The 25,801-nt window shown below is 33.0% G+C and overlaps 4 protein-coding genes across 11 annotated transcripts; 2 read left to right on the top strand and 2 right to left on the bottom strand.

Annotated features, from left to right (window-relative positions):
* Positions 1-3,410: 3,410 nt before the first annotated feature.
* On the top strand, positions 3,411-5,259 carry LOC139998164 (pyrimidodiazepine synthase). Its single transcript, XM_072022510.1, has 5 exons — positions 3,411-3,782; positions 3,855-3,960; positions 4,218-4,461; positions 4,544-4,765; positions 4,869-5,259. The coding sequence occupies exons 1-5, from the start codon at positions 3,758-3,760 to the stop codon at positions 4,995-4,997; spliced, it is 726 nt and encodes a 241-aa protein (XP_071878611.1). The 5' UTR covers positions 3,411-3,757; the 3' UTR covers positions 4,998-5,259.
* LOC139998166 (uncharacterized) lies at positions 4,449-6,160 on the bottom strand. Of its 2 annotated transcripts, XM_074112209.1 has the most exons (3): positions 5,988-6,160; positions 5,745-5,876; positions 4,449-4,962 (listed from the first exon to the last, which is right to left on the bottom strand). In XM_074112209.1, the coding sequence occupies exons 1-3, from the start codon at positions 6,015-6,017 to the stop codon at positions 4,939-4,941; spliced, it is 186 nt and encodes a 61-aa protein (XP_073968310.1). In that variant the 5' UTR covers positions 6,018-6,160; the 3' UTR covers positions 4,449-4,938. The 2 variants fall into 2 exon arrangements, with proteins under 2 accessions (XP_073968310.1, XP_071878614.1); XM_072022513.1 differs by having other exon boundaries at positions 4,449-5,876.
* Positions 6,161-6,618: 458 nt separating this feature from the next.
* On the bottom strand, positions 6,619-10,926 carry Cpsf5 (cleavage and polyadenylation specificity factor subunit 5). The gene is made up of 6 exons (XM_072022512.1): positions 10,714-10,926; positions 8,442-8,642; positions 8,252-8,315; positions 7,219-7,384; positions 7,017-7,131; positions 6,619-6,937 (listed from the first exon to the last, which is right to left on the bottom strand). The coding sequence occupies exons 1-6, from the start codon at positions 10,830-10,832 to the stop codon at positions 6,916-6,918; spliced, it is 687 nt and encodes a 228-aa protein (XP_071878613.1). The 5' UTR covers positions 10,833-10,926; the 3' UTR covers positions 6,619-6,915.
* A 702-nt stretch (positions 10,927-11,628) lies between these two features.
* LOC139998071 (uncharacterized) lies at positions 11,629-25,801 on the top strand. Of its 7 annotated transcripts, none has more exons than XR_011803177.1 (4): positions 11,629-11,811; positions 12,649-12,883; positions 16,266-16,649; positions 16,949-17,073. XR_011803177.1 is itself a non-coding variant. In XM_072022308.1 (4 exons), the coding sequence occupies exons 3-4, from the start codon at positions 21,633-21,635 to the stop codon at positions 24,502-24,504; spliced, it is 2,661 nt and encodes an 886-aa protein (XP_071878409.1). In that variant the 5' UTR covers positions 11,633-11,802; positions 12,649-12,883; positions 21,612-21,632; the 3' UTR covers positions 24,505-25,801. The 7 variants fall into 7 exon arrangements, 2 of the variants coding, with proteins under 2 accessions (XP_071878409.1, XP_071878407.1); XM_072022308.1 differs by lacking the exons at positions 16,266-16,649; positions 16,949-17,073 and adding exons at positions 21,612-21,775; positions 21,987-25,801 and having other exon boundaries at positions 11,633-11,802; XM_072022306.1 differs by lacking the exons at positions 16,266-16,649; positions 16,949-17,073 and adding exons at positions 21,612-21,775; positions 21,987-25,801 and having other exon boundaries at positions 11,634-11,811.

The following is a 25,801-nucleotide window of genomic DNA, read 5'->3' as shown; positions in this document are numbered from 1 at the left end:
TCCACGAAAGAGAAGATCTGGCGGGCGGCGACTTACCCCTTACTGTGGAAAGGTGTACCTCTGTCGAAGAAGCGAGTAACTCCTTAAGTCGTATACTGTATCATACCATTCGTAAGACGTAAGCACCCATAGAATTACTCTAACGATTTAGTCGTAACTAAAACCTGTCGAGCGTTCCTCGGTTTCAACCAAGAGGATCGTTCTCTCCGGGACGAGAAAACGACGCTCGCCCCGTCCTCTTCATTTTTTCCAAAGAAACTAAAATAAGAAAAAAATATATATATATAAAGTAACGAAATGAAATGAAACAATGGGAAAGAAAAAAAAGAACAAAAAAATTAAGAAGAAAGTGACTCCGTGGGACGTCGACGGGCCTCTAATGTAGATAGGGTGTTTTCATGTGTAGCGTAGGCGTGTAGAGAACATAGTCTTAGCGCGAGAATGTACATCAGAATGTATTTCGATTGCAATGTGTCCTCCTGTGTGACTCTATTGTACGTGTACGTATATGTATGTGTGTGCATACTATGCATGTATGCGTGGGAGAGAGAAAGAGAGAGAGAGAGAGAAAGAGAGGGTGAGACTGGAAAAAGGAAAAGAAGATCGCGTACGATACCACGGATGAGTGGAGTAAGTGGTAGAAAGAGGAGTGGGCGTGATTCGCACAAACTGGAACACTGGGATGATAATAATAACAATGACGATGGCGACGATGACAATGATGGATGAGAGAGGGCGAAGGGTGTTTGACACTAGCATAGACCGCGTTAGGCTAGGTAGATAAGCGACCCCTTCGAGAGGAGAAAAAATGAGTTTCGTCAAGAAAGACAAAAAAATATCGTGTAATACGGACCACGATGTAGCAAGGTTGTGAAAATTTGTCAAGAATTCAAATAATTCTTAATGTCAATTCGAGGGAAGAGAATTAACAAATATATCACACATGGGCCTGAAATCTTAACCCAGAGCTATATGAAAAAATTTTTAATACAGAGCCAAGATACTATTTAAAATACATTAAAATAATAATTTATACTTCCACCATAATTTATCTTTTTAAATTATCAAAGTAGTAAAATAATAATTAGCTGGAATACCGTTAAACCTGGTTCATATTACTCAAATTACCTGAAATCCAAATCATTCGAATTAAGATAAATTGACTAATCTGAACGAGGTTATCAGTCCCGAGTCATTTTCATTTTATTTTGCGTAAATCTAAAATATGCAATTATACAATCCTAAATGGATCCGTAATCCTAATAAAAAGAAGTCTCATGTTGGAAGATAAAGCGGAAGTAAACAGTAACCTCGATATCAATTATCTCGTAGATCATTAACTATCTCCACCCAAAATTGAATATTACTAATAAATAGCTTCAGCTTTCCAAGCTCTGCAATTATGCAAAGGTCCATAAACAAAGTCAGAGTGGCACCTCGTATCTTCTCCTTATAAGATATCAATCATTGCAGCTACTTGGTGGTCTTGATTTACAACCTCGCCATATCGTGGCCCGTAGGTCGCGAGAAACAGTGGTAGCAGAAAGATGGAATCGTGGAACGGGACATAGATGAAAGAAGAGCCGAAGCAGTGTAAGCAGAAGAAGAGCAGCAGGGGGGTGGGAAGGGGCGCTGTTGTTGTTCTTGTTGTCGTGCGCTTGTATTAAAGTCGCCATGTTCTAATTAAACGTGCCGACGGGGTTGTATCAGTCGTCGGCAAAATCAATGTGACTTTCTCTCGTATCTGTGTATGCACACATACACATGTGCACACATATATACATGCAACATGAAGAAGTTTGCGTAACAAGTATGTTGCTTGTAAGTTAGGTTGACTACGACGTTGTTGAGAGGAAGAGAGACATAAAGGTTCGTATCGCTGCTCCCTTTCTTCCTTGAAGCGTAAACGAAACCTGGGAAAAAAGAGAAAAGACAATAAAGAAAAGAAGCAGACACAAAGGATAGCACTATGAAACGAGAACCGGATTGAGAGCTGTAGGTGGAGGGTTAGATAGAAAATAAAAAAAATTGGAAAGAGAAAAAAAGAAGAGGAAGAAAAAGGGGGAAAAAGAAACGTTAGCAACACACGGTAGGTCAGTCTTGGTTGTCGGCGGTTGGCGAATTGGTCGGGTTGCCATGGAGAACGCTAGGTATTCCCTGGATTCGGGCCCGCCCCAACGGGAAACCCCCATTCGGGAAATTCGTGGCGTCGCCGAAGCTGCCGCGGTGCCGGAGGTTTAGCTCGGCTCGGCTAATCGATTCTGCTACCAATCAGCGCCCGCGCCGTTCCTCCTCGTCCTCGTCCTCATCCTCCTCGCGCCGCTGCCTACAACATCTCTCGACTTCTCACTCGACCCCTTGTGTAGGGGTCTCTCTACACACCCGCGAAACACCTCCCTTCTCTACCACGAGATTCCATCATAATTCTCTCTCTCTCTCTCTCTCTCTCTCTCTCTCTCTCTCTCTCTCTCTCTCTCTCTCTCTTTCTCAGTGTGCTCCACCTAAGTGTGTGCCCTTCACCATACTCGTGGTACCACTTTTACCTAAGCAGCCCAACCGTCTGATCCCTATGTACGGTTATTATAGTGAGTGAGGAGTTGGGTCTTGGATAGAAGAGCTGACTGAAGGCTGGCCAATCGACGTTTTAACCTTTTCCATTTCTTGGCCTTTCTCTTCTCTCCTCCAAGGTGAAACGTTTCTCAAAGTGTTTATACATATGCACTTGGTAAGGTTGCACATAGAAAACTATAGGAGATTGAAAAATGGTTGGTTGATTTGTGGAAGGAAAGAATGGTTTAGAATTTACGTGTACTTAAAAGGAAGTTAAGTGAGTTGAACTAAATTGGTTAATTGTTGTTTAGATTGCCTAATTTTTTTATTAGGGATAGGGAAAACTTTTATCAAATACAAATTTAAATTTGACCGGTGTTTAGAAAGTCGTTGTAAATGTTCAAATTCAAATTTAAAGAACATTATTAATAGTGGTAATACATGAATTATCTTACATTATGTTAACAATCAAATGAAGATGTTAAAATGATTAACAATATAATGGCGTCCATAGAACAAAATCAATGCAAATAAGTTAACATTTCCGCGTAAATTTGAGCAAAACATTATTTCCTCGTTTAATTTACTTTTGTAAAAAAACGATTACACTTATTTCAACTCTATAACTATTTATACAATGTAAAGTTAACTTACATCCTTTTTAAAGTTCCAAATATATAAATGTAGAAAGCATGATCCTCAAAAGCCATTCCATTTTTAAAATATATACCTAGAAAACACAGAAATCCAATTTCTCAGGACCAACATCGAAATATCAAACATCCCTACTAACACGAACTTCTGAAATTTGTTTTCCCCAAAACCTAGGGCCTTAAATCTTAAAGGTTGTCGAACTTCGCTCCAATATATAGTTCTATTTGAAATACTCACGAGTAATAATTCTTTATCATTTGAAAAAAAAATGGAAAAATATTATTATTATCGATGATTCATTAATTATAATAATTAAAATGACTTTGGGAACGTGTTTTATTATATGTAAGATATATAAAGACATCAAATTGTTGAGAGATCTCGTTCCGGATTAAGGACAGGTAACCTGCGCCTGGAGAACCTTGAACTATCACCGATGTTTATTAGACCGCCTGGGTTGTAAGAAAATGTGCAACATTATTCACAGCGAAAAAGAAATTACATAATTAATCGTAGAGATTCTTAAAACTTTCTAAGGGACGATATAATCAAAATGAGTTTGAAACACTTAGCTGCCGGTAAGATTATGTTAGTGAAACTTGATATTAATATAATTGCAAAATAATTCCTTTTATACTATCGTTCTATAGGATCAGTTGCCCCGCCCATTGTATCTGGAAAAATACGTTTGTATAGCATGCGTTTTTGTCCGTATGCCCAAAGAATTCATTTAGTACTTGACGCGAAACATATACCGTAAGTAAACTAAATTTTCAAATTATAATTTAACTGAAAATTTTGTTTATATTTTTCACACATTGCAAACAGATGTTTCATTCATATTTTCTGTTTATTATAATTTTTAAATGTTTTATTTTTGTTTATGAATGCAGTAACTATTGTTTATTTATTTTTTTAATAATCTTAAAACCTCTCTTCCTCTCATACAAATACATACACACAGATATGTATTAAATTGTTTCTTTTATTGTAATATTATTCTCTAATTATAGACATGATGTTGTTTATATTAATTTGACAAATAAACCTGAATGGTTGCTAGAAAAAAGTCCTTTGGGTAAAGTTCCTTGCATAGAATTGGAAGGAGGAGAAACATTATATGAAAGCCTTGTGATTGCTGAATATTTGGATGATGCATATCCACAAAACAAACTTTATCCTAGTAATCCCCTTGCTAGAGCTAAGGATAAGTTATTAATTGGTAGATTTAACTCTGTTATAAATACTTTGTATAAGGTATTTATTTCTCATATATACAATGTGCTTATGCAAAATACAAATATTATGTACAAGTGGAATACAAATATTTTTATTTTAGTTATACGTCAGTACATCTATAGACAGAGACATATTTGATGAAGTCTTATCAGAATTGGGTCTTTTTGAAAGAGAACTTGCATCAAAAGGAACACCATTCTTTCATGGTAGTTCTCCTGGTATGTTAGATTTTATGATATGGCCATGGTGGGAGAGATCTGATGTAATTAGAGTTTTACGTGGAGATCAGTTTACTATACCACGTGATAGGTTCAAGAGACTGGTAAGTTACAAACATATTTGTCAAATGTAGTATAAAATTATCCTATACAAATTAGAGTATATAAACAACAAAGTTTTCTTTTTTGTTACCTATACAATACTAGTTGGAATGGAGATCTGCCATGAAGGAGAATCCTGTTGTTCGAGCTAGTTACTTAGATACCGAAGTACATGCTAAGTACATGCGGAGTCGTCGTGCTGGAACGCCACAGTACGATTTAGTTACTGCTTAAGTTAATAACTTCTAATTTGTATCTTCGAATATATATGTTTATAAATAATATAATATATTTAGAAATGAAACATTACTCGCAGAATGTTGCTAATAATTTAATGATTTAATTTAATGAGTTCATAAATGTTGTGAATTTGTTGTAAAACTAATATAAGAATAACTTTCTATTTCTTTAACTATTTGTGTAATAATCATGACAAATCTATTTTATATTATAAAATATATCTATATGATTTAAATAAAATATATTGGCATATCAATCTTTCTGGAAATTAGCATATAATTTGATCATAAATGCTAATTAAATTTTGAATATATGTTTATAAAAGAAAGTTACTATTGCTAAAAACTATCTTCCAAAGTAACTATTTCTGTGTCAAAAGACAATCTTTACATTAGTAATATTACTATTGTAATACAATATACAATATTTATAAAAAAATCTGCTATATTAGTAGAAAATTTGAGCAGCATTAAGAAATTTTTTTCTAACAGTATCCAATAAGTATAAAATTACAAAAAAAATAATTATAATATAAAAACTGAATAAATGTCTAATATATTACACTAATGACATTTCTTAAAATATGCATAATTTAGGAATGTTAATTTATATCGTTCCATAAAATAATACATATAAACCATACAGCAGAAAACATGCAAAAATCATGCTTGCTGCTACCATGAATGACTTTGTATTTTGTCTCCTTAGGCTTTTTAATTTCTCTTCATTTTTTACAAGTACCTCCTGAATTTCTTCCAGTTTTGACTCCAATTCCTCGCGAGTTTCCATTGTGAGCAATTTCGTCTTGAGTCTTTTTTTCAACACATCCAGTTTGTACATGGATTCATTTAATGTATCTTCTGCCTTCTGTATCTAACATGTATAAAAATATGTTTAAAAACTAGAAGCATAGGTTAAGATAAAATAATTTCAGAAACTAAAGTATAAAATATATAACATTTTTTATTTTATTTTTACATATACCTTTGTCATAATCGTTTCATCCTGCGTCATTTTGATTTTAAATATATGTATGTCCTTTTCTGTTATATGAAGCTCAAATTATCAACATCTCAAATGCGTATTCTGAATTTTAATGTTTCCATGTGTCAGGTGCATGTATCCTCACTAACTTGCTGAATACAAAATGGCGGTACAAACCAAGCTTACAGATATAAGATAAATTACAAAGATAATTTTTAAGGTTTTCTACTTACAAGTATTTAATTTTCAAAGAATTTCAATAAAAAAAGAGTAGTAAAGTTACATGCATCTTTTTTACATTTTATAAAAGTATAATTATATTGTTGATTGTATTGTTGATTGAAGATTATATAATCTTATATTGTTGCGATTTTTAAAAAATGCATGTACACTCTCTTATCTAAATATTTATGGTATAAAAGCAAGGACAGTCATAATCAATATTAACACTTTCTGATATGAAGTATAAATTTAATCTTCATCAGATTATAAATTCATGAATTTTATTGTAATTTTACAAAATTATATTTATCATAAAATTATGCATGTAAATATGTATATATATATGTATATATTAAATCTACCTTTCATGAGAGAATTTATAACAAAACTAAAATATTCCACAATCATATATAAATCATGAAATTTAATAATATATTTACACCTAATAGGTAAATGTAGATATAATGATTACTATTATTATGTATGAAGCGAAAGTAACATAAATATAAGGATTAGAAATTAAATGTGCTAATGAATTATATAAGTACTACTTAAAAAATGATTTAATTTTTAGTGTACATCATATTATACACTTAACACAGTTCTTTTTTTGCATTTTCACTCGTCATCTCATACATACACTGTATTCATAGTACTTTCTCATAACTTAAATAAAATTACTCCACTTTCTCAGTTATTTCTTTTTTCACATATAGATGAAATTAAATCTGTAACATAAAATAAAATAATGTAGTAGAGTGACTGGATATATTCAATTTACTCAAAAAGGTATTATATGATAATTACCTGCAAAGTGATTGTGGTAGAGAGGAAATAATAGGTCCATATCCTTGGGAGTTGTCATATAGTTCAAACAATGGTGCAGCTACTAACTTATAGTTTTTAGGTACTGCAAATAGAGCTAAAAAGTTCAAAAATAATTATACCAATTATTGAGTCTTACTTTACTTCTCAATCTAACAATATATTTCTGTCCTTTATATGCTACCTTTTTCTTGCAGCTGAACAAGAAACAACCTCTTGTGTTCCTTTGGTTTGGTAATGTGTGGTGGTACATAAGGATACTGAGGTGGTTCAAAATTTGGTCTCCACCAATTTCCTATGGTATCTTCTATCACCCATTCTTGTTTAACTCCATCTTGACGTCCAAAGGTCTAAAAGTTATTTCGATATTATAACATCAATCATGTCAACTTTGCTACACTTCATAGACATTAAAATACAATCTTCTTCGTTCAGTCCACTAAGAACATGGTTACACAAATTTGTTTACATACTTAAAACGTCTGTATAGTCTTATTAGTTCGGCTAACAATTAACTTGATCACAGAGATGCCTTAATATGTTCCTGTTAGCTTCTATACAATCAGTAATACAGGCCAAAAGTATTTATTCAAATACTTTCAGTTCCTTTTACTTACAGATACCTAATTAAATGAAACAGCTGTTGTACATACATTTATCATTTTAATTAAAAAATTGACAAATGCATAAATATAAGCTCTGCGAACCGCCTATTTGTTATGTGACGAAGTATCACGGTCCTACATACTTCAATTATTTTCTAGCAAGAAGTTTTAGGACTAAACGTTATTTGATACAATTTTTTCCGTTTGTCTTTTCAATGAATTACAACAAAAAATCCATTAATGGTATATACAATACAATCTTCTTGTCATAATATTACAATCTTCACATCTTGCTTCTTTTATGTCTGAGTTAACATGTATGACGAGTGACACAAGAACAATGTTCTTAGCTAACCATGATATGCATAATGTAACAAGTTATAATTGCATTACTATAAACATTGAAATGTCCGGGCATGCAGCGCACTAAAAATGTAAATGCTAATGTAATTAAAAATTCCCTATTTTGAGCTACAGGCCCGGTTACATAAGTTCTACAAACGTCTGGAAGATTAATACAATCGATTCTTGAACAGTGTTACAATCTAACATATCAAAGTGCCACTCCTAGCTACCTCGTAAGGTAGCATAAGACGTCGTGCTAACTGTTACCTCTGTAAGGAGCCGTTTTAGGCCCTCTACCTCGTCTTCTCCTGCATTTAGCTCTCCTCCAGGTCTACAAAACAAAAGTACAAAAGTTCAAAAATATTTGTATATACTTTAATAAACGTGATGCAATTAGATATCCTGATATCCAAATGAATTTTCCTCTATACCTAACGAAGATAATACATATACTTACAATTTGAAGAATGTTGTTCCCAACTGAAGCAGCAGGACATGTGGCAATCCATGTTCGTGCACCAACAAAACCCCTTCAACACTGCGACGCATTCCAATTTTATCGAATTCATCTCGCATACGCTGAAACCTTGCTGGTACAGACGGATCTTTCTCGAAGAGTGGCTCTTTTGTTCCAAATGTATAGTTTGTCAAAGGATATCTATGATAAATGAGTTTTATTTTTGTGTTAGGTTCTTACTTCTTATGTAATCCTTCAGTAACTAAATCCAGTCTCTTCAACATCACTTTCACAAATAATAATAATATTACAATATATAACCATAAAGATTATACAGGTACTCACAATGCATTAGATAGTTTTGAGCCTATAATTTTGTCCCCAAACTTTATATTAAGTTCCACATTTTTATACAAGACAAAAAATATCATTTTTTTCATGCAAGCAAGAGGAATAACATACAGATTTATAATATAAAAATAATTACTTTATATGTAACATTTTTCATATTTAAAAATGTATATATACAATGAACAAAAAAATATATATAATAAAATTATGCACAAGTATATGTAGCAATTGAACAAATTTACACCCGTATGAATTACAAAGCATGTATACAAATACAGCATTGTTCAACAGATCATCAAGGTATTTCTGTTTGCATACTAAATTTTTATATGAAAACCACATATGTTGTGATTACTTACTGTTAATTATGAAATACAAAGTATCAACTATAATTGATGCATATAAAACACTATATTACTTATAACATTACATTTTACATTAGTTATAAGTACGTTATATCAAATGTAGTCATATCATATGTTTAGAAATACATAATACATATATTTATGCTACTCTTGTATTTCTCAAATTTTCTCCTATCACATATGTATATGTTGTGATTTATAAATTGTATGCTAATAGACTTCAACAGCTTCTTTTTTTTTTTTTTAAAGAAATATCTTGTAATACTTTGTGATATTATTAAATACTATATAATCATAAACTTGCAAAAATATCAAAATATGAATAAGAAATTAAAGTACTTATACATATATAATTAATTCAATACATTATATGAACTGAGTTTATTACTCACTTATAAATATCAATTGATATTTGGTGATGTGTTTGAAAATTTATAATAAATGTATTACATTTTCTAATATATTATTTCATTTTTGAAACATTATCAATATAACGCATGAATGAAGGATATAAATCTCAGATGCACTGTGCAATATTCTACTAAAACTTATTTGTTTTAGAAAAAATTATTTGAAACATTCATAATATCTATGCATATTATGCTATTTCTTAAATTAAACACTAAGTATAATTATGAACTATCTGAGACAAATACATTCATAATAATATAGATATACAAAAATGTGTTATACTGCAAAATTTATCTTACATAAAATATGAAAGGCCAATTTACTAATAAAAAAATACAAATATCTGTAGTTTTAGCTATCACAGTTTATATAAATCTAAGATAATAGTAGTGATTTGCGAAATTATTTTATACATTTTTCCTTTTTATACACAACGAAATAATTTGTAGTATACAAGTAGAAACAATGAACAGTGACAATACAACTGTTTTCAAGTATATACGCATTACAAATAAACAGTCACATTATTACGGTGACTGTGAGAAAATAACAAAACATGTTTCCGTACGCAAACATACATTCAATGTATAAAGGATACCAACGTACATTGCATACGGTGGCTACAACTTTTATAAATTCATAAATATAAAAGAAATTAAATTTGTCTTTAGCTTCATCATAATTAGAAGCTTATACCTTGTGCAAATAAAGCACAAAAGGTATAACTTTATTTCATATTTAGAAATTTTAAGCAAATAATTACTGATTTAATTCATAATTACAAGGATATATATCTTATTTATGGTGTAAAAAAAAAAAAAATGCTTTATCATATAGACAATTTCATACTACATTAAAATAATTGGTTATGTTTTACGATAGAGAATAATAATGAATCATTGAATAGTCAATAAATCGATACAACGACATGGATAAGGTTATTGCTTAAAATTTCCGTGAGTACTTAACGGAAAGATGAACAGCCGTCTCATGGTTGTACCATGTAAGATGCATTGAAAGGTGTTAGGAACATAATTTTAATTGCTAGCGTCTCTTAACCGGCCATAGTTGCTCTACAGGAGAGGCAGTCAAAACATTAACTCTAAAAAATAATGTAATTGAGTCACATACTGATTATCACTTACAAATTAACTGTCCTGTTGATAGTTACAGACTGATTCTGTACCACTTTCCCTTCAAAGGAACTGTTACTAGCTCTTCTTGGCCATCCGCTTCCTTTGACTTGTGTTGTTGCCATCGCCATTTTTCCTCGTACCGCGCTTCGTAGACCTAACACACCGATATCCAGCAACGTAATCGACTACTTCGGTGCTTCGTGTCGTGCCTTCTCGAATATCCTGAATCTCAAAGCTGTTTCGCGGGCCAACCAATGTTGCCAACTGTATAAATTACCTTAATCCTTCTTTATACTCGATATATCAAAGATATGTTCATAATAAGAATATATGTAGTAATATTAAACAGATATTATATAAATATTTTTTGTAATTTATTACGTTAATATGCTAATACTTTAATAATTATATGCTAAACATGATAAATTTATAACTCCACTGACGAATCGGATCAAGAGAGATAAATAACATCACGTGACTAAAGTTTAGGAGAAACGGAATTAGATTTACGAAAGATTGTGAAATCACAAATACAATGGTCACAAAAAATATTTATAAATACCTTTATTTTTTAATTAAATGTTTTTTTCGTATTTTTTACCCTACATTTCATTTTAACAGTATCAATTTTTTTAATCATAGAAAAATACTACATACTATCAGAGAGGAATTTTCTAACTTGGTACTATTAACTGACACGAAATATATAACTGAACCTAATTATTTAGTATATAAGTGTAATAAATATAATAAGGTAAGTAATATCAAAAGTAATATCAAAAGTAAGACTATAATTATTAAACTTTTTAATTTATCTAAACTAGATCATTTATTTATAATTGGGGAATTTTTCTACTGTGAAAATATAAAAAGAAAAGATATGACATTGAAATATACCGAAGTATTTAGTTCTGAAATGTTGGACATACCTACGGGGCTCGCACGAGTCATCGCACGGAGAAGGACGGTCATTACAGAATTGGCTGTAGACAGGAAAATTCGGCGTTGACTGGAGAAGAAACTTCCTTTGTTGTGTTTGAATTTGTTTACGGCGTCTATAATCAGCATTCTCCTTATGAAATTTGCCGTTTCTATACAGTAAGTTCGGTGAGTCAAATATCCTGGTGTGCTTCTCAAAATATTTCGATCAACATTTCCAAGTTGTGAAAATGGCGAATGGGTAACTAATAATGTGAAAACATTCTCCTTCTTATCTTTGAAGTTCTGCATTACTTTCAAAGCTCATCATGCATGTATTTATTTAATTTTATGCACTTTTTTGTAATTCTTACCTATTATATTATCGTTAAGAACTTTTTTTACTTTAGATTGTTTTTATCGTGCTTCGGAAAGTACAAGAAACGGAAGCTTATTATCGCTTTGTTATATCGAGTGCAACAACAATTACGTGAAACACTCAGCGATATATTAACTTGGGAATTGTTCATACGATTTAGATACGTTCAAAAATTTCATTAAATCTTATTTGTTTAATAAAATCAAACATATCTAATAAATATAATAAATACGTTTAAAATGTATGAGATAAAACATCTTCTAGTATTAGTACCGTATTAATTTTGTACAGTTTGATTCGCTAAAGTTAGTATTTTTAACACGATAAAAGAAAATAAATTTAAATATCTATTTTTCTCCCTTTATACATATATGTAGATATTGTATTATATTATTATATTAAAAATTATGTAATATTGAACTCTAGTAAGACTAACATGATATTATTTCCTGCAAAAATTAATAAATAAATATAAGAGAAGAATTAGGAACTTCAAAGTTAAGAAACAACACAGTAGACGTAATGGTTAAAATAATATTGTTGAAGATTAAATAAAATTAAAGTTTAATATTTATTTTATAATTACAGTTACTGTTTATTATAAGAGGTTTATAGGTACAGTATGGAAAAAATGATGTATGTTGCAGGATCTTAGGCATCTGAGTGTGTGTTAGGTGACAAGATCAGGTATCAACATCATCATGGACTTTAGTACAATGACATGGTGCAATTGACTCCTTTCCCGCTTCTCCATTTTATTATCCTTCGCTGATGGACTGTTTGCTGCACGGTCATCTTTGTTTTCATCGACTTCTTATCTTTCATCGTACGTTTTAACTGAGGGTGAAGAAGGAAGAGATTTCTCAAGTATCTAAAGAGAAGGTAATGCTTCATACAGTAATGTAATAAAATCTAGCTCATAATTGTGGAGGGAAGTGTTGTGATTTTACTACAGGCTCATTTAGTTCTTCATTATCTTGGAACATTCCAAGATGGTTGTTGAGAGTTAAGCACCATTTTGCATTTATAATTCACAAAGAAAATATATTTTCTTTTCATTATACGTTCATGCTATCTAATGAGAAATGGTAAGTAATTAATAAAATAGTAACATTGGGAACAATAAAGTGACCAAAAGCAAACTATTGCATAGAAATGAAGAACATTTTACATATTTGCATGACTGCCTTTTTTTATATGTTCTTCATTTTTTTAAAAGTATTGATCACTACATGCACCCTGATATTATAAACTTACCTTAATAAAATTTAAAAACTGATAATTTTTCTCGAGATATACATATCATGAATTTGAATGGTACTGAATTAAGTACATGAATAAATACAGTAAAGAGATTTAAGAAGATGATAATCTACTTTTATAAATACTGTTTCTTATATAAATGTATATCTTTCTGTTAAAAACTAACATAGATAACTATAATCATCGATTCTGCTCATGTTGCATAAAATTGAACTCAAAGTATATATTTGCCATCTAAAACATACATTATTTTTAATAAACCTTTGTTTCATTATATGCGCTTAAATACCTTGAAAAACTTAAAAATGTAGCAAGTATGATTATTTGATTAATTTATTATACATGAAAGGTAGGTAAGTTTATTCATACAAAGTTATGCATAAATAAAATATCAATATATTTTGCAAAGTTCAAATTAAAGTGCATATTTTATATTCACACAACTATTATTAGTTACAACAAAAATTTTGAAAATGTAGGAAATAATTAAGAGATTTAATACAGTTGTTTATTTTTACCATATAAGCTAAGTTTTGGTCTTTATTATTACTGCAAAATGAGTAGCAGGAAACGTTCAAATCCAGTTAAGACAAAATGGAAATCGCGCGAAAAGGGCATTTAGATATAGATCGTGACTTTTACATAGTATATTCCACTAAATACAATAAGCTAAGCGGAGCGCAAAAAAAGCCGGAGTGGGATATCTGCTGCATCCGCCTCTTCCCCTGATTCTTTGCTGTGAAGTGCATATCTCTTGCAAGGTCTTTGAAAGCTGGGAGTCATCGCCTTCTCATTGAAGTGCATTTTCGTTGCATGTTCTACGTGGACACGGTGGTCATCGAATTACTCTACAAAAAAGAATTTTCCTAACACTCTGTTCTTCCTGTCGCATACTTTACGCATTGCACCGGTTTACGAAGTGCAGTTTGTTTCCTTTCGTTTAAGGCACGTATCCATTGAACGAGAGGCGCATCTATAATGACGTAAATTTCTACTCGGCACCGTGACGTCGCTAAGTTCTAGAAGCATAATTACGATATTAGTTTCTACGAATTTTTAATAAATTAAACATTACGTTAATCGTAAAACAACTGTAAAACAGACTTTTATAAAAAAGAACCAATCTGATTACTCATTTCTAAACGTCAAACGCGTAAAACATACCTATGTAATTACTTTAGAACCCAAAACAACGTTCTGGTACTCGCCAAACTTATTATTTATGGTGAGAGTTCTTTATACAACAAATTAAGAAGCAATTGTATTAATTAACTATCACTATCATGATCGTTTCACTACGTCGCAAGAAATGTTAATTCTGGTGCTGAGCGACGAGGAGAAACGTACGGATCGAACATATACATGGACGATGGCAATCAATTATTTACCTTCTGTCTACACTACAGTACACCGTATTACTGATGACGTATAATCAAATCGTGTATACAACACGAGTGTTTCGCTACTGATCGCATCGCTGGGTCTTTTATACTTGTCGATATATACTTATAATAGTCATGCTAATGCTTTCTTAACATGACCTCGTTTATTGAACGGATCGAAACTTTGGAATTTTCCATAGGATTCGAAACTTCTTTTGTTTCACAGATACATAAGTATAATTGATCTAGAATATAATAAACTTAAAATTTAGATGAGTACTTAAATTTTCAATGAACATATTTTTAAATTAAGAAAGATAAGTATAAGGGAAGTTTCGAATCTTTCATATAAAAATCGATTTTTATATTTCGATTTTATAAGATTTTTCTTATAATAGAGAAAATGCAGAGAGGTAAACGACAGAGAAGAGTAATCGTTATAGCGACGGCGACAAAGAGAGAGAGAGAGAAACACGTGTGTGCGATGTTTTGGTCGCTGTGAATGCCTGTAAGTAGATGCAGCTACAGTTCAGGTTGATCGCATAAAAGCCTGATGAATGGAATCGAGTCTCTTTTGTTTCGTTGGATCCCTTTTTCTTATTTATACCGTATCTTTACGACCTCTCTTTTGTACTCGAGCTGAACGTGCAGCCAGCCTTGAATTATGGCGATTTCGTACCGATACCATCGACCTTTCCTATTCCCTTCTGCTTCCGTAAATTTTACTACGAAAAAAAAGATGAAAATTTAGATAAGAAAACGAATTTATTACAATTTATATTTATAGTTTAAAAATGAAGATGAACTTGCAGTTCAACATGGAAGTATAGCTTGGACAAGAAAAATATCAAATTTTAAACTTTATTTTTTATAATATTAAATTTGATATGGTCGAAGTACTGTATACTTACATCTTGTGCATAGATTTACGTTCAGGGATGTATCTAGTTCTTGTTTCGAGAATATAGAAACAGGCTTTTAAATGACAATGGTCCCTTCAAGGGAGCTACCCTTAACAGAATAAAAAATTCACATGTACTTGTTTAACAATAGCGGAACTCATTTCGTTCAATTTAACTTTGAGTAGACCACTATTGCGTTATTCATTTTTTCGTTAATATTAACGATGTGTGTTTGCGTTTAAATTTGCCACGCGACGATTCACCAGGAGTGAAGTACATACACCAAACGCAACAAACTCTTCGTACATTTTTCAGCGAATGCTTGAACATTTTATCTGAAATTGTGTTCAAAATTTGAGAAGCTTAACCTGTTAAAAGGTTTTCTGAACGGTCATCGAATCTCCAATATGTGCTCGAAGGAGCTGGTCCCTGGTCCTGACGGAAGCTTGACGTATCGCAAAGTTTCACGAAAGAGACAAAAAGAAACTAAAAACGGAGAAAGAAACGTTTAAAATGCGCGTTCGTGATTCCTTATGGATTTTCTTTCTCTCACGACATCATGGACGCGTCACCGCTGTTTGGATGGAACCTGAGGTGGATACTTGCCGATTTACCCTCGTCGTTGTGTATTAATTTTTCCATTGATCTATGTCGACGACGAAGTTTCACGACAGTCAACGATCTTACTCGAACTACGATATATCGATTGTTGTTTAGGTTTGATCCTGACGGATGCTCGAGTGTCAGAATATTAACTTTCTAATATGACGAAATCATATTATGACAAAATCGGAATTCTTTATCTCTGGGATCAAGAATTGTCATAGAAAATTGCACTGCTTGTATTGGTATGAATTCAAAATTACCTTATAATAAGCAAGTACAATTAAGTTCCATTAAATCTAATGTAACTGAAAACGTGATTAAATTTAAGGCACTCAAGGTAGATGGTTTGAGAGAATGACTTAATTCTGACAAAATCTGCTGCGGAGTTAAGAACCCGATTTACGTGGAATTTCATCTGCAGACTGCTGACTTGATAACGCAGTTTCGAGGATTCGCTAGACTTTCCTACTTGCAAGTGGCGCTCTGGAATTCTAGGTATCTTTGTCCTTATGCAAGTGAAGTATTTTAAAAATGAAGTCGACGCAGTGTATAGGTCTCCATAGACAATTCCGCTCTCCTAGGAACCCTGTATCCCATCATTAGAACGTTACTTTATAATATCATAAACTTACTGAATTTTACAACATATCTTTTTAAAACTTATATTTTGAACTAATCGTGAGTAAACACGTGAAATGCGATACCAATATAATCTTAAGGATTGCGTTTAGAAGGTATTCACGCTGCATTATCAAAGTTTGAATCTACCGAGGGTTCTTGTTCTCTATTTTTAGAACGCTGTCTTATGGTTCCTGAAACGGGAGGCTGCGTTGAATTTGAGGTGACTTCGACATTATAAGTAATGAAATCGATAATCTTTGTTTATAGTTCGACTATAAATTTATGTTAAATATTCATAGTTAAGTAGTCCCCTCTTCTTTTTTCTTTTCTTTTCTTTTTCCTTCCCTAACAAAAAAATCATGGTCTCGTAGTTACTTATTATCTATCAATTTGTTTTTTTAACATTTTCACTCCTACTGACACACGCCTTACGTCCTTTCAATTGTTTTAATAATATTGCTGATGGCAATCGTTGAGTTTTTGTTTCGTTACTGTTGTGTCTTCATGCTTAAAAGAAGAACATTTTATCGCAGATGTGTTGTTACTCCTCGCTACTTGACTACTGATTTACCCAATTAATTCTTGATAGCAAAGCTTCTCGATTAAAAAAAGCACTGCTTGTTAAAAAGGGAAATAACATTTCAATAATAGCGGAAATGTTAAACGGTTGTTTACAAATCCCGATTTATATTTAAACACATGGTAGATAGTGGTCACCTAATAACGATAATAATTGTTTCATCGTGGGAGAAGGGTGATTTACGTTTGGTAAATATGAGAGGCCAAACTTCAGGATTGCTACTTTCAGGTCGTGCAGACTGTAATCATTTAAGAAGAGGTGAATAATAAGAAACGTCATATCTCATGTGAGCTTCATTACAGATGAACGATCCTACTCTTGATTTCTAACGGATTGTTGTATATTGTTCTACAAATTTTATTTCATTTTATTTACGCTTGCAAATAAGATCTCTAATTAATATTTCTCTGTAAATATTTCTATGCATATCTAATCCACAATCTTTATTTTAATTAACTTATTCACGTTAAAGCTGATTAACTATTTCTACGCTTGCTGTAATAGTAGTAATACTAAAATAATTGGATCATTTTTAATAGCTACGGAATATTTGCAATAGTATACGAATCGATGATCGTTTATTTATCGCTCAACGTTTACGGATTTATGATCGTTACATGAATCATGGGAAAGTCAGTGGACGTGGAGTCTGTTAAAACAATAAATGCTTCCGGTACACGTGTGTGGAATTTGCTCTATTCTCCTATGGAACGTCCGGGATTATATTGCTTCATAAACAACGATCGGCCGGCGAAAAAAGGCGCACGATAGAAAATAGAAATAATTCTGTTACTCCATTGGTGATCGACGTAATCATTGCGCGAAAAAAAAACACTGTTTGAATTTATTCTCTGTCTTTGGCAGTTCCGTCTTTTTGTATAAACTTCAAAAAATAGACTAATATTCATCTCTTTTCCTCTTTCGTTGGATTATTAACAGAAAAATAATTTAATTATTTTACTAATCGTAATTCCACGAAGTAGTTTGTACTTATATCGAGTCATGGTATTAGTTTAGACAGTAATTCAATTGAAGAGTAGGGAAAGCAGGAAGACTTTCGAAATCTAACAATTAGGATATCATGAGTTATTTTCCATTACATCACTATTTTTAGTAAAAATAGTGAACATTTAATTTATTCTCTATATGTATACACTTATTCCACGTTATTTATTCTTTTTTATTTCACTAAATAATTATCACTTCTTTGCAATACTGGAAATTAAATCATAATCATCTTTTCTAAAATTCATTAAAAGAGAGAGAAAACAGGTTAGATAAAATAATGAATATTCTTTTTAATCCAGTTATATAAAAAGTGAAAACACCACACTATCAATATCTTAGAAAGCTGAAATATAGAAAAAAAGCTTTCAAAACGATGATATGAGATTGATAAGAAACTGAAAACAATTTTCCAATTATTTTTTATGGAAAATGAGAGGTTTTAAGCAGGCCTGATCACCTTTCAGCAACAGACGTTATAAAACTGTTTCTTACACGTTGTAGGGCAGCGAAAATTCAGAAAGGTCAGAATTGATATTTCAGAATCTTTTATTCATTCGACACAGACTCGTTGGCCTGTTATTATTCATGCATTTAATCGATTCGTGGAGAAAGACCCTCAAGACTTGTACTGCATTAGTCGTGATAGCTCGATAACAAAGCATTACAACAGTACCCACATACTTCTTAATCTGTTAACTGAAAAGGAAAAGATATTTTGGAGATGGTACATACTTTATATAGATTTTATTTTAAACTTCATAATTTCTTCTTAATCATATAATTTCTAAATTTTATATCTATTTTAAGTTCCGTATATAAATTATTCTTTGCTTTTTAAAATACATTTAATATACATGAAGTACCTTATATTATATCTATATCTAATAGCATTCTACATTTATACGACTTTGATCGAGTTTTTGAGCTCGTATCTTCTCAGGTTCCTATTAATCTACTTATTTTAACAGTCGAACATATAAACTGCGATGTTTAATCAATTTTGCAACTTGGTTATATCGTGAAAGCCATTACACTACGCTACAATAATACAATTTAGCAATTATTAAATCTGAAATATTCAAAACCTTTTAAAACTCATATGCGATACATATAGTAGCTTTCATGATATGGCGAAAGAGTACGTTTGTCAGTGTAAACCACTGGTATTCAGTCATTTACCAATAGAAAACCTAAAAACATTAATTGTTACTTTAACAAATTAGAAAACAAAAACTGTAATTTGCTTATGGATTTTATTTTACTCTTTATAGAAAATTAAACATTTTTTCATGCAGCTCTGGCCGAGGATTCAGGGCTCGACTCAATTTCTTTGTTCTGACACGCGTGACATAATTGCTTTGCCTTCTAATTATTCTATGACTTCAGCGTATATCTCTTCTCTGCATAATGGAAATCTGATCAGCAGTGATCAAACGCCGAGTGACCACTCTGATTAATATCCAATAACATACAGACTCATACATATACAATATAAAGTCTACATCTTTAATAGGAATGGATTCAGGGCATGTATTCGTGCTGACAGAAGCTCTCGTTTCTTATTTTTTCCGCCTCCTTTCTGACTGGGTTTCAGTTTTCTTATTCGACTTCTCGGATGTGTAAACTTCGATGTCTGGCAAATTTTACGATTTCGTAACGTCGTAACGTATCGTAGAGGTTACTGTACCTGGAACAATCTTACGATCGAGGTCGTGTGCAATTACGACTTCGTGTCGGTGTTAGAAGACTCTCGGTTTCCGGAATGAATTACTTGAAACTGGGACGGCGAACACGCGACTTCGAGACACGTAAGCCCTAAAAATAAGAGGTGCGATAAAACCTACGACGTGAGTGTGCAGTTGATGGAACTTGAATAACGAGATCGTAAATCAGACAATTAAAACATACTCATTGATGTAGTCGCACACAGAGCCTTACGTATCGCATAGTCATAAAAGTCACAAAGACTATTTGCAAATTGGTACTTAAAATGTCACGAATTCGCTAATTAATAGATTGAAATTAAACACGTTTCTGGAAACTGCTTGTTAGATTGCACATATATAACTTTTTAAATATATTGCTATGAAAAGAATTGCTCAGGACTTCTCCAAATACATATGTAAACTTTAATGTACATTTAAGTTAAACTTAATTGCCATTTCTGTGCGACCAAGTATACATATGTACAATGATTCCTGTATAACTGAAATTTTGTTTACTTATGAGCGAGAAAATAATAGTCGATCAGAATTTAACATGCCTGAAGAAACAAAATTGGCATTTGGTATAAATCAGTTATTTGACGTCATAAAATTCAAACACATTGGTAAGCAGCTACGATAAAAATTAAAAGGTATAACGATTAAAATTAATATTTATTATCAGTCTATAATTGATCTGTATCCCAAAGCTTACTATTACAAGAATGAAGAGTTCTTAAGCCGATAGTGGATGATTAATTAAGTTTTCTAACTATTTCCCTAATTCCTAATAAATAGGAACAATTGAAACTCGTTAGGAATCGAATTTGTTTCGCCAGATTGTTATAATTAAGAACAAGGTTGAAATCTAGAAACGTAAATACTTAGGATTCTTTGGTAGTTGAACAATAAGATGGAATAGATACGATCGATGTAACCGTCGAGGCTCGTGTGCTGCTTGAAAGCTTACGAGATTGATGTTCCTGTCTCCTCGTACCTCGAGCAAATCGCGTTTCCCATGTCTGTTATGTCTCCTGGAATTCTTGGAAATAAAATTGGCCATCTCTACGCGCCTTAACCGAATGGAGAACCGACATTGTTAGTTTCTCAAATTTGGTGATTAATGTTTCGTATCTAAATCGAATCACAAAAATTTTCTAGATTTGAAATTGCTTCGTACTTTACTTCTTTAAGTAAAAAAACAGAAAAGGACAATTAAGAATTAAAGAATTAATATTTTCAAATTTTCGTATCGATAAATTTTTAATTCAATATCGTCAACATCGAAACAATGAAATTGAATAATTAAGAACTATTATAAACGTAGAAATATAGTATTATACTTCGAAGCTAATACCAAAAGTATTGTATCAATAAATGAACATACATTTATTAATCTACATGTACATAACGATAATGATAATAAAAAAATATGAAGAACAAAATATTGTAATGCTTTACTTCCATTCTCCAACCTTCTAATTTCAATTGTTCTGTCTATGATTTTCATTTAATTTTAATTTCGGTTTTTCGATTTGGTTACAGATTCCCGAAAAACATTCGAAAATGAGTGTAATAATTAGATTACAAAACTTGGCATGGTCCGCCAACGCTCTGGATATTCGCCAATTCTTCAGAGGCTTGAGCATACCAGAAGGAGGGGTGCACATCGTTGGTGGTGAGCTGGGAGACGCTTTTATTGCTTTCAGGTAAAGAAACAAACATCTATTAATATTAATCTATCTAGACAAAAAGATAACAGGCGCGTTAAATTAACTATACATAACAAAAAGAACCACTTATCGTTTAAAGTTATTTAAAAAAATATAATAAGAGGATATTTCTCCTTTATACAAATTCAAAAATATGTTCTTCAAAATACATTCGCTTCATACGAATTAAATGCGATGTAACTTGCAGCACCGACGAAGATGCTCGACAGGCGATGATGCATGATGGCGGCAAGATCAAGGAAATGAAGATAAAGCTGCTGCTCAGCTCGCGGACAGAGATGCAAAAAGTGATCGAGGCAGCCCGACAACAGACACTGAGTCTACAGTCCTTCATGCAAACAGCACCAGTCGCTGTCGCACAGGTTGTTCAGAAGCCAGGATCTCCTGGCGAACGAAGAGAAAAAGAAAAGGATAATGACAGCGAATCCAGCAAGGATCGCAAGGATAGGCGAGACAGGTCGCGATCTAGGGACAGATCTCGATCCCGTGATCGTGATAGGGATAGAGACAGACGAGACAGAGATAGAGGACGAGATCGTAGACGTCGTGACAGAAGCAGATCGCGAGATAGAGAAAGAGACAGAAGAGATAGGCGTCGTCGTCGTGATAGATCCAGATCTAGAGATCGTACGCGATCTAGGGACAGAGATACTAAGCGTAATTCTACCGGAGAACGTCGGAAGGATACCAATGATGATGATAATAATGATGTAGTCTGCGTAGGACAGTTTCATAAAGATAAGCCTGTAGCTGGTGCGAAGAAACCATTGGAAAATGGTATTTGGGAGGTTCCACCGCAGACACAGATACAGGCAGCCATGTTGGCGCCTGGAATCTTGGGTGCAGGAGTGGCAGCACTGTCACAGGATGGAGAACAACGCTCTATGACATTTGGTAGTTCTGTAATCGGACAACCATCGATGCTTCAGCAAGGCCAGTTTCCTATAAATGGAATAAATGGTGTTGGAAGTTTGATGCAATCGCATATGCAAAGTCTTAGTCACACTGTAGGTATGGGTCCATTGTCTCAGAACGTAGGTGGATCAAGCTTACCTAGCTTAAGTACAGGAGTAAGTGCATTGAATAGATCTAAGGAGCCTTGGAACCAAAATGATCAAGGCCGAATGGATTCAATTAGGTTCCCTGGCAGATCAGGCCAGTTTGGAACTGATATGTATGGTTCGAATGGTTCTTTGAACTACAGGCCAGGAATTAGACCAAACAATCCTTTCCTCAGCAAGGTACAAGAATTGGAAGGACGGCGAAATCCACATGCTTTTCAGTCAAACAGTTCTCAATTTAATTTTGACAATGACAGACAAGGAAACCGTAGTTCGACGAACAGTTCCAGGTTCTCGAATGAAAATAAGAGCAGTGGAGGAGGTGGACACTGTGTGGAAGTTCGTAACATGCCATTAAGTGCCACGTACAATGACGTTCGTCATGCCTTTCAGGGTATTTATATCAGGAAAGACGGATTGAAGTTGATCAACGATAACCACGGGAACCGCGTTGGCATCGCTTACGTTAAGTTCAGCAAGGCTGAGGGTAAGGAGCTTGCTCTAGGCACGACTAGATTCGTTAGAGGATCAGAAGTGGAGGTATTACATCTTGATGAAAGCATCTTCGACAAAGCGGTAGACTCTTACTCCCCTGAAAAAGAAAGAGACCGTGGAGAAGATGGAATAGAAGATGTTAGATCCTCTGCTTGTATTTTATTAACCGACCTACCGTCCTTCACTAAAGAGATGGATATAGCCAAATTGTTCCACGACTGGAAAATCAATGACCTGTTCATCACTAGTACCAAGGAGTCCGGAAGTGTTCAATGTATGGCCTACGTGCAATTCGCCAGAATAGAGGACGCAAAGGCGTCGGTGAATACGTCCTTGAAAATTGGCAATAAACCCGTGACCGCGACCGCGATCACCGAGGATAAGTTTGCTCAAGCGAAGCGCGACCACGAGCAGAACAGTATGAACCAAACCGCCAGCTCGGATTGTATTATCATGCGAGGTCTCCCGTTCCAGACAATCGACCGTGACATTCTAGACTTTTTCTCTGACATTGGTATCGTACCCCATCGAATACACATGTTACTCAATCAAAATGGAAAACCTGCTGGCGAATGTTTCTGTGAGTTCGATACAGCAGACGAAGCTCTCAGAGCCACTGCAAAGAATGGTTTGCCTTTCGGAAAAAATGTACCAACCATAGAGTTGGTTCCACGAGCTAAGATGTTGGAAACCTTAGGAATGGTGGATCCACAGATCATGGAGACGCAACAGCAACACTTTCCACCGTTACAAGAGCAACGGCCACGGTTCTCTGGACCTATGAATCATTTGCCCCGTTTTGGTAACTCTGGATTTGGACCTAGATGTCCTCCTGGCTTAATGGGTATACCTAGACACATGTTAGGCCGACATCTAGGCTCCATGGATTACGTTGAGGGCTTTGGCAAACCTGGCTGTGTATTATCCTTGGAGAATGTTCCTTTTAAAGCTGATATTAACGAAATTATTGAGTTCTTTGGTGACTTTGATGTAAAAAGGGAGAATGTCATACGTCGGTATAATGAGAGAGGTATGCCTACAGGCGATGCTAGGGTAGCATTCGCATCACCTAGTGAAGCACAGAGAGCTCTAAGAGAGTTGAAACATTGCAAAATGAGAGATCGTACGATATACATGAAGCTAGCGTGAACAGGTCTTATTGAATGTTTCTAGGTTATGTCCAGAGTCTCTGGAAAAGTCAAAAGGAATCCAAAAGAAATTGATCATAAATTGAGCTTGGAGAAATGAGAAGATAAACAGTATAAAAGATGAGCGATAGATGAACTGATTATATTTGTCAGTTATTAGATTTTTATGGGAACAATAAAGATACGTTAAAAACGATCAGAGGGGAGAACGTGCTTCGAAAAGACAATTCTTCGTGGATGGTGTATGATATTCGTTTAAAAAGAGTTGAAGATATTTTTCATTCGCCTGCGATCTTCTTTCATTCGTTCTTAAGTTTTTATGTATGAAAGACTGCACCGTTTTAAGAATATTTGAATCACTCTTATTTCTTATCTCACCTCAGTGATCGTTCTTTATGTCATTGACATGATTCTAAAGAATGTTAATCTTTAGCGAAAATATAGTTTAATTCTGATTGAACAGAATGATACGAAGATTTGTAGTAGTCTATAAAACCTGAGCAATTAACAATAGCATAGGCAATTTTCATTTTCGATTGTTTTACGAGAAGATATTATTTCCTTTTTGTTATTACGATTTAGGTTAATTTGTAACATATTGACTGTTTAGTTTCTTTCTTATTATATAAAAGTCGGAATATGATCATCTCGTAACATTTCGAAGAGACCGATGTTGTTGTATTCCCATAGCCATTAAGACTTAAGGAATGTAAATATAATGTAAGCTATCATTGATTTTAAAATTGTCAGATTATGTCCTAACATTTTTCTCAGCACATAATGTTATCACCCAGTATACATGTTTTCGTTTATCTGATTATTATAGGTTTCCCTAAACAAAGCGCAATAAAGAGTACAATAAAAGACATTCATGCATGTATAGAACAAACAGAATTTTCATCACGAACTTCTCGATGATATTAAAATAAGCGCATTACATAAAAATACAAAAAAAAAGTACAAAATTCGAGTATCAAGAAGTCTTGCGTAAAAATAGACATAAAAATTGTCTTCGAATAAAAGCATTCATTAAGAAACATCATATTTTCTACAGCCAATTGTGTATGTATATTTACATGTGTATACTGCGTTAAATCAATTTGTATATAGATTATACATAGACATACATTAATACATCATAAATAAATTCATCACAATTCATATAGATGTAAAATAATATTTATACGGCGAATTTATTGACAAGATATAGGTGTACTTAAATTGTTCAGTTTACTCTATGTTTTTGTTCGACGTAAGCACTTTAAGACTTCAATAAATTTATATTTACAGCGACATAA

The sequence above is a fragment of the Bombus fervidus genome, chromosome 2 (assembly GCF_041682495.2).
Source record: "Bombus fervidus isolate BK054 chromosome 2, iyBomFerv1, whole genome shotgun sequence".
Taxonomy (NCBI): Eukaryota; Metazoa; Arthropoda; class Insecta; order Hymenoptera; family Apidae; genus Bombus; species Bombus fervidus.
Note: the sequence above shows the minus strand (reverse complement) of the source record. Positions and strands in the feature narration are given on the sequence as shown.